General features: G+C 41.8%; 1 protein-coding gene across 4 annotated transcripts in view; it reads right to left on the reverse strand.

The window, feature by feature from the left end:
- Nucleotides 1–8,196, reverse strand: part of LOC133499009 (protein unc-13 homolog B-like) — a 101,948-nt gene extending 93,752 nt beyond the window's left edge. Inside the window, exons 1-2 of one of the 4 annotated variants that reach the window (XM_061816452.1) lie at nucleotides 7,923–8,196; nucleotides 3,141–3,170 (exon numbers count right to left, since the gene is read on the reverse strand). In XM_061816452.1, the coding sequence (XP_061672436.1) occupies nucleotides 3,141–3,170; nucleotides 7,923–7,944 (52 nt within the window). In that variant the 5' untranslated portion in view covers nucleotides 7,945–8,196. Of the gene's footprint in view, nucleotides 1–3,140; nucleotides 3,171–5,252; nucleotides 5,340–5,461; nucleotides 5,889–7,922 lie in introns of those variants that run through there. The other 3 variants (XM_061816456.1, XM_061816453.1, XM_061816457.1) reach the window with 3 other exon arrangements.
- Between the last annotated feature and the right edge of the window lie 1,791 nt (nucleotides 8,197–9,987).

Here is a 9,987-nt window from a genome sequence, read left to right on the forward strand (position 1 = left end):
CCAGCATGCCCGACTGAACTGAACTGAAAATGGATGAATGGGTATGATTTACAGTATGGCCACTTTTGTAGGTCTACTGATAGACATACCTACCAAAAATGTATGTGGCTAACTGCTTTGGGGGCAGAATTTCCAAAACATTCAAAGAGTCCCCTGAAAATGATAAAATTTCCCCTAAAACGAATGGGTCACGTCTCAGCTAGAAAGCGTTGGCCTCACAGTTCTGAGGTCCAGGGTTCGATCCCAGAACCACCTGTGTGGAGTTTGCATGTTCTCCCCATGCCTGGGTGGGTTTCCTCTGGGTACTCCCGTTTCCTCCCACATCACAAAAACATGGAACATTAATTGAACACTCTAAATTGCCCCAAGGTGTGATTGTGGCTGCTTATCTCGATGTGCCCTACCATTGGCTTGCAACCAGTTCAGGGTGTACCCCGCCTCCTGCCTGTTGGCAGCTGGGATAGGCTCCAGCACTCCCCACAACCCTTGTGAGGATAAGCGGCTAAGAAAATGGATGGATGGATGGATGCCTCAAACCAAAACGGCTAACTTTTCAGATATGGCTTCTTGAGACTTTTTGCGGGGTCTACTGATGAAAGACTACCTACTCAATTCCATGTTGCATAATTTATTAGGCCTCGGAGGTTGATATTTCGAAACATTCGAAGGGCCCCCGAAAACTGACCCAAATGGCCCTAAAACAAAAACTATAAAACCAAAATGTCAGACTTCCTGTGTGGTTTCAGGAATAGCTTCTTGAGATTTTTTTGCGGGTCAACTTGTGCTACACATCAGTCACTGTGATTTGACAAGTGCGTACACGCCCACACACCATCCCACGTGTAAATTTTTTTACGAGTAGAAATCCATAGATATTGAAAGACGTTGCTTATTTTGTGTAGTTTTGACCAATGTTCCCTCTAACATGCGTCACTGCGCACTTGTCGCACACTCTCAGCGCACATGAAAACTGATCCAGCGCAGTGAACCACAGCGAGATGTCTTCTTTTTTTTTGTTAAACACAAAAGCACACTGGTGGTCAGCCTACTTCTACTTCCTTGTTCACCTGACACTACCCCCCTCTGCTCTTAAAGGGGTACACTCATAATTACAAACCGAACGCACACCTTGACTGACCACACCTGTACATTTTTCAAATGTGAGTGACTGACACGTTGACTAAATTTCATGTTGCTAAGAGCTGAGTTTCCCCTCCCGGGTTTTCCGTATCATTTAAGGCATGACTTCTTGAAGCTTTTTTTTTTGGTGGGTCAATTGACATGCCAACTGAATTTTGTGAAAATGACTTTGGAGGTTGAATTTAAAAAACATAACTCTCTTGGAGGAGGTTTGAAGATCTACTGGAAATGACCAAACTGACAGAAAAATGGGTGCTGTTAAACAAAATGTCAGACTTCTCGTGTGCTTTCAAGGCATGGCCTGATGAGACATACCTGCCAAATTTCAAGTCCCAAAACTGCTTTGGAGGCTTGATTTTTACAATAAAGCTCCTGAAAATGATGCCTCAAAAGCCAAACACAAGTTGTAATTTAAGCATCATTGTGAAATTCAGCTCAGAGCGCAAGGAAAGGATTAACTAAACAATGTCAACAGCGGACAGAAAAAATCAAAGTGATTGTCTGACTAATTTAAGAAATACTGTAACACATTTTCCAGGCCAATTGTCACTAGGGACATACTGCCTGTGGGACTTGAGCGTCTCATCCCCCTCAGGTGAGTGAATGTATCGCTTATTAGCAAAAATCAGATCAACTTTGTAAAGTGGAACACCAGACTGGGACATCTCTTCTTGTTCTCATCATATCCGACCTGACTGGAAAGCATTTTGCATGGAGGGACAGCACCACAATACCCAAGTCCCTAAAGGACAGTTTGCAATTTCACTGATCGAGTACCGAGAAGAACCGACTGGAAGAGATCTTAGTAGGATTGTAACGATTCATCTACTCCGTCAATGCATCAATTTTATATCCCTACAGTTCAACTCACTTGATAAACTCTCGGGAAGTTGGCCTTCTTGATGACATAGTACTGTATATTAATCCAAGATTGTTTTAATAATTAATCAAATCGATTGTACTCAGAAATAACGCACTTCAGACTTTTTATGAACATGTTTATCTGCGTGTGTGTTTGTGCAATTTTACTGATGAACAAGTTAAATCTTAACTGAACCATATTCAGTTGGCTTGTTTATTACGTCATTATCCAATACCAGTAGACCTTTTTCTGACAATTACAGGGCACATACAGTATAAATAAACAACTATTCACACTCAAAACCCATCATCCATCCAGCCATGTTTATCCTCACAAGGGTTGCTGGAGGGCTGGATCCTATCCCAGCTGTCATCAGGCAGGAGGCAGGGTAAACCCTTAACTGCTTGCCAGCCAGTCACAGGTCAAATCTACAGAAAATTTAGATTATTCAACTAACCTCCCATGCATGTTTTTGGGACGTGGGAGGAAAACAGAGTACCCGTTGAAAACCCACTAAGGCACAGGTTGAACATGCAAACTGCAGACAGGCGAGCCCTAATTTTAACCTGTGTCCTCAGAACTGTGAGGCAGATGTGCTAACCTCTAACCTGCCGTATAACTATAAATATAAATATAATTAATTAATTAATATTTATGCTGACGACATTCAAGCAAAAGTCAAAAACCAGAAATGGTAATGTTTCTACAATTTTTCCCCAAAAACTGTGCAACACACCACATTGAGTCACATTTCAAAAGGTCCTCAATGAGCGCTTTATATATCTGCATGTATGTTGTTAATATACCATCATATAATGACACAATAACCAAAAACATGATCTTGAACGTTCTTTCAACGTTATTTATGCCCTGCAGTTTTGGTGACATTAGACATGACAGTAACAGCAGCTAATTGATACGCGACTCTTCACAATCTTGTCAGATAATGTAGAACTTGATCAGTGAACACTTAAAGTATATATCTATAAGGTCAAATGTTCACTTGGGATCATCATCAAGCTGTCCCTTCCCCCTGGCCTACAATAATTCTGCCTGAGGAACGACTAAAACTACAAAGAGATCATGGTTGTCTTTGAGCAAAGAAAGTAAAAAGAGGAAACAAGGCCTGAGTTCTCACCTGGAGGTCCGGAAAGTTTGGCTTTCTTCACTGTGGAGAGAAAAAAAAAAAGACAATTGTTACTAAAAAGTTATTACATGTGTTGCTATTTCATCAAACATGATTACTGTGAGATCGGGATTGTAGTTTACTAAGTTAAGGCATCTTTTGTGCAGTGCAAACGTTAAATGACTTAATGAGAAAGTTAACTGGCAATTGAAGCTAAATTGATTATCCCAATGAGGTTTCCAATCCACTTTGACATTTTATTCAATCACGGTCGTGAAGTGAAGAACACAAAAGTAGACAAGAAAAAAAACCATCTTGTTTCCATGACTATTTGGATGTCACCAGCAACCCATTTAGACAGCTTTTAATTGCTGGCTGCCAAGTTGGGACATCTGTTATATTTCCATGGCTACAAGTTGTGACAAATACAAGAAAACATAACAATGTTGACAATATGAACATTACATCTATTAAAGTTAACCTTAAATGACTGTGGGAAATACAGAATACGTTCTCTACTTCGAGTTATCCATCAACCATGAAGCCACATTGACATTGTGTTCCTGGCGACCGCAGCAGCCCCATTCAAGGCCACCATGGACAAAATGGAATTGTCATGAGACAACGCGGGGGGACAGGGTGAGGAAAAGTGACAGGCCGTGACAGCCATGGCTGTTGAGGATACCCAGTGAGATTTTTAAATTGTCCCGAAATTTGCCACAGTGATCACAGTGAAGATGTAAAAGCTAGTAGCACTAGCGCAACGAGGTGAATGCAACTAAAACTGACAGACAGTAATGAGGCATGTCTTTAATTCAACAGCCCCTTCACTCCACAGGCAGTCATGGATACCTTAAAGACCATTAGAAAATTGAGCAAAACACTAACGCAGAGGGGGGTGGGGGGGAGGCTTTTCTGTCACACAGCTGTAGCAGCCGAAAATTTTGGGGTGAACACAGCTTTAGACGAAATCTTTCCGTCAGTCAGTAGTCCGTTAACGGGGTTTAGATATGTAGGTTGGTAGGCAATTCAGTCAGTTGCTAGATATGAAGGTAACTCGCTAGGTTGGTACAGGTAGGTACTGTCACTCCGTAAATAGCAAGTTCATAGATTTAAGTATGTAGGCACGTGGCCAAGTAGGCAGGTAGGCAAATAAGTCAGTAGGGGAGTAAACTGATCAGTAAATTGATGGATTGGTAGCCAAACAGGAAAGAAGGAAGCATGGACACGTAAGTACGTATGTAAAGTGATGTGTAGGTAGAGCCTGTGGCAATGGCTACAGTCATTAAAGTTCTGCCCGACATCTCCCGGGTGTCATAGGTCAGCGTGGCTGTGGGCCACAGTGCGATTAGAAGTCGTGTGAAGACTGTGGAAGCGGGTCACAGGAGTGCGCGTGCTGTTGATTGTGTGACAGCGGGCCAGCGTCTGCAGATAATCCAGACAGGATAATGCTTTAAGAACCATGCCGAGGCTAACCAGCATGCTAACAGCGAGACTGCGTTGAACTGCAATGAATTGCAGGACATCAACCAGTTCAACAAAGACAACGTGGACCTTCTGACGTCAAGATTGAGCTATGTCAAATAAAAACAAATGAGAGGGGATAGCCATAATCTGACCATGTTATGAGTCATGCATGGGATTAAGTGGTCAGAGAATTATGATGCCGTATTCTTTCATGCCTGTGCACGCTACGCTGAGCAAGTCGTGCAAAGATTGAGCTTTAAATTTAGAAAAGCTAGAACGATTAAAAAAAGTTTAGGCCATTTTCGAAGTGGTGGGTCACTGCCCTATTTAAATATAAATATTAAATACTTATATTTTCTTATAGAGGTCGTGAAATAAAGTCATCTGAACAGGACTCGATTACTTATATCAACAACTTTTGGCAAACTGTTGTCATTAACAACCTCAAGACCCATTCACAATTTGGCTGTGTTAAAACAGAATAAATCTTTCAGGAATCACATCACTGATGCCTCTGATGACCAGGAAGTGGCAATATGATGAGTGGACCAGCCGATGTGAGCTCGACACTCCAACTCAGATATACTGTACTTAAACATGCATAAACACACACACACACACACACACACACACATACATACATACATACATACATACATAAAAATACACGAATACACAACAGGAACAGATGGCCAGCGGATTACCCAATCAGCCACTCCCACCGTGCATGACGTTTACTTCCGTGTTTGCTTCATACTGCTGTACATCTCACTTCCTGTTCTGTCCTGTCACTTCCTATTTTAATCTGTCCTCCCAGTGTAATACAGTACAGAGAGTAAAATAGAGACAGTAATCCTTTCCTTCACCTGCCAATTCTCGATGGTTTCTGCTTGCCCTTGCGTGGCACTTCCTGCTGGTCAATTCCAGTTCTCATTATTCACTTCCTTTTTCAGCTCTCTCTTAATGGTGGTCACCTGCCACTTCCTGTTCTTATGCGTCACTTCCTGCGAGTTATTTTCAGGTGTTCACCTGCCGCTTCATGTTCTCACATGCCACTTGCTGGTGGTGACTGGGTTAGTGTGGTTTAGAGTAAGTGGGAAACACATTAACCAGCCACACTTAAAAAAACAATAGTGTACTTTTTTTCCCTTCTGGAAGAAGTAGTGTCCTACCAGGATAGAGCACGCAATTAAAGAACAGCGGCCCTGAAGCCAGTAATATTGGACCACAGCATGTCCTGCGTGTGAACTAAGTGGGAATCCACTTCCTGTTCTCACCTGCCATTTCCTTCTGGTCTCTACCTGTTCTCAACTTTCACTTCCTGTTCTAACCTGCTACATCCTCTTGAGCCATGCAACTTCCTGTATTTCCTGATATTCCTGTTGATGTAAGTAAAAGCATAATGACATTTAGTTCGAAAAATGCTACTATTTCTTATCGTCCCAAAGGGTAACACCTGACTGAGTAGATAATGGCTATGACATACAGTAGCTAGTAAAAAAAAATAAGGATCCAGTCAAGGAGCTTAATGACTCCATACAGACTTCATTTTTTAGCATAATTAAAAGGTTTTTTTTTACGGGGACCAATGCAAGCCTGATAAAAAACAAAAAAAAACCCTAATGCAGGATTGAATGCCCTGACACGGTGGAAGAAGGAGGATGAAGTGTTAAGATGCAGTTCTTCTGGTTTGTCTAGATAGTTCCCATGATTGGGTTTCTTTGTTTCTGCAAGGAAACCTTTGACATTTAATCTGTGTTATATCAGTGTATATCTATCATACACACACGTTTCATTGATCCAAAACCAGACCCAGCTGCAGTCTCAACCTACTGTAAAACAGGCAAGTTGGACACTGGATCCCGCCTCAGGAGTCAATCACACAAAAATGACAAACAAGTGTCTACAGATGATAAAGTGTCAACAAAAAACACCACCGTCTAACACTGATGATGTCAAAATCGATTTCAACAACACTGGACCCTCGAAAAGGGAAAACTTGGTCCTATTTGTTTGGATTTCATAGCATATTCTCCTCTAGGAAATCTTTGGTTACTCTCACAATTCATAGGTTTCCAGTTACCCGTCATGCCTTGCAATGGCCGCCATCATGTGTGTCATAGAGGTCAGAGAACGTCGATTGATAGGTGAAGCGTGAAGTTTTTTTCTATTGTTAATTTATTTGATTGGTCTAAGAGTTATGACGTCGTACAAAAAGGGAATCCTGAGACTGTGGTGACCCCATCGGAAACCTATCCATAGTAGTTAGAACATGCTAATCATGTTAGCATCAGTTTGTTAAATCTATGCATCTATGCATCAATGAAAGCACACCATTTGTGTGCGTGTGTGTGTGTGTGTGTGTGAGCTACCATTACAAACCTGTTCAGTGTATGGGGTGTGGAAAATACACTAAGGGAAAATCCATGACAAGCACGTGTTATTTTTAGTTTATTATTTTAACAGACCGACCTACAGTAAAGAGTATCGCACAATGGTCCCCAAACAAGTCTGCAATTGCTGCACTAATCACGTTTAGTTAAAGACAATGCTTTGGTCAAAAAGAAATATTTCAGTTTGAAGCCAAACTGTGAATTTAAATTTCCTTCATCTCTCCATTTTCCAAGCTGCTTATCCTCAAGAGGGTTGCAGGAGTCTATCCCACCTGTCATGTGACAGGAGGTGGGGTACACCCTGAACTGGTTGCCAGCCAATCACCGGGCACGTACAGACGGACAACAGTCACACTCACAATCACACCAAAGGGCAATTTAAAGCCTCCATTTAATACATGTTTTTGGGGGATGTGGGAGGAAACCGGAGTACCCGAAGAAAACCCACGCAGACACTAGGAAAACAGGAAAAGCCTACACAGGTGGGGCCGGGATTTGAACCTGGATCCTCAGAACTGTGAGCCAGAGCTCTAACCAGGCATTTAAACCAAGATCAAAAATGTTTCCAAAAAAATTACATGTTTAAAAAAAAACAAAACGTGAATTTTTATAGTTTTTAGCTTTATTTCTCGGGGTGCAGTTACTAGAACATGTGTTCATCTATTGGGAATTCTAATAGTAGAATAATAATAGGTATAAAAATAAATACAGTATATATAATAACACAAATGCAGGCGAAATTATTTTTATTTTAATTCTTATTTTTATTAATCTATTTATTTTGACAACGAAAAGTCACTAGTCACCCACCCCAACACAACTCGTGCAATGGACAGGTGGGACTACTTCAAGGACAATTTAAGTTTTAAACATTACAACTGGCAAATTGGCAGTGCATTGTAATGATTATATTCAAATAGGTGTACACACTCACCTCTGACACACAGTAACGACATCGTAGCAGGGTGTTTTTCTGGGAGGGCGTAGGTTGGGGTCCCACACTACCTCCTTCACTCACGTGTTGCGTATCCGCATCCTCCACACAGGTTCGCGGCCCGCCACTCGGCATGGAGTGGAAGTGAGACTAAAAAAAGTGGACGTTAGTCCCGTATTCAAGTTGCTGTGGGTCTCGGTTGTTACAGGTATGACGGACTGTCTGTCACAGTACGTGCTTGGTGGGTTGGTGTGCACGCGCGCACATGCACAGACGATTAAAAAGGAGGATCAAATCCGTCGAGCTGGCCGGCTCTTGTGCTGCGTTCAAGGACACCGTGCAGGGCTCAGGGTTTGGAATGTCGACCTGAATGGAATTTGCATTGTTTTTTTTTTTTTGCTTTTACGAATGCAAATCAGTAATTACATCCATCCATCCATCCATTTTCTTAGCGGCCTATCCTGACAACGGTCGCTGGGAGTGCTGGAGCCTATCCCCAGCAGTCAACTGGCAGGAGGTACACCCTGAACTGGTTGCCAGCCAATCGCAGGGCACATTGAGACAAACAGCCGCACTCACGATCACACCTACGGGCAATGTAGTTTGTTCAATTAATGTTGCATGTTTTTTGGAATGTGGGAGGAAACCGGAGTGCCCGGAGAAAACCCTCACAGATACGGGGAGAACATGGTGAAAAATGTTACATTACATATTTTAATACATCCATATGAGCCAAGGTGTATGAAGTCCATGACAATTGCTTACCTTGATTTAGTATTATCACACATGGTTAAGTTAATTTTCAGGAGTGTCAAACTCATTTGTCTCGCGGGCTACTTTGTAATCAGGGTTTCCCTAAGAAGGCTGTTTTGACTGTGTAATATCAATATTTATTCTCATCGTGTATCGATGGAAAGCAGCATTTAAAGATGTTTTGTTTTTCATCCAAATTACTGTAAAAAAAACATTTGGTAAGAAAATTTTGTTTTAAAGAGCCCAAAATTATTTATTACATATGAGAATTTGAAATTTTGTTACAGATTATAGCAATAAACCTGAAATTTGACATAATTTGCTTGATATGGCATGCTGGATCTGGCCCCTGGGCCTTGACTTTGACACCTGTGCCTTATAGAACCACATACAGTAACTTTATATAGTCCTTGCATTTTTACTTCATAGGCCCATGTATGGTAATTCTATTGCACCATATATGACATTTCATAAGGCCACATATGATAACGCTTACTTTATTTGGCGTTGTGGGGGCAAACTGGAGTACCTGAAGCGAACCCATGCATGCAGGCATGGGGAAAACCCACAAACTCCACATAAGTGAGGCCAGATTTGAACCCAGATTCTCAGAACTGTGGTGCAGATGTCCTTACCAGTTGGTCACTGTGCTGCCACAGCTAATTCAAGTTTCTGTTTTTCACGTACAGTACTGTGGAAATATATGTCTTTAATTGGCATAGCTAATACTCGTACATTTGTTTTGTCCTCTTAACTTCTCTTTATCAATCTGCCTGTATACATTTACAGTTACAATTAAGGCAGTGGATACTTTCATACTGAAAAGTTCCCACTTTGGTTTGTATGATAGGATGAGTCACTTGAGCCTTTCAAGATTCCCTTCAAAGATTTTCTATTGGGTTTAGGTCTGGAGACTGGCTATGCCACGCCAGAACCTTCATATGCTTCTTACGGAGCCACTCCTTGGTTTTCCTGGCTGTGTGCTTTGGGTCATTGTCATGTTGAAAGACCCAGCCACGACCCATCTTCAATGCTCTGACTGAGGGAAAGAGGTTGTTCCCCAAAATCTCACAATTCATGGCCGCTGTCATCTTCTCCTTAATACAGTGCAGTCGTCCTGTCCCATGCGCAGAAAAACACCCCCATAACACAATGCTACCACCCCCATGCTTCACAGTAGGGATGGTGTTCTTGGGATGGAACTCATCATTCGTCTTCCTCCAAACATGGTTAGTGGAATTATGTCCAAAGAGTTCCATTTTGGTCTCATCTGACCACAAAACCTTCTCCCATGACTCCTCTGTATCATCCA

This window comes from Syngnathoides biaculeatus, chromosome 4, assembly GCF_019802595.1.
Source record: "Syngnathoides biaculeatus isolate LvHL_M chromosome 4, ASM1980259v1, whole genome shotgun sequence".
Lineage (NCBI taxonomy): Eukaryota > Metazoa > Chordata > Actinopteri > Syngnathiformes > Syngnathidae > Syngnathoides > Syngnathoides biaculeatus.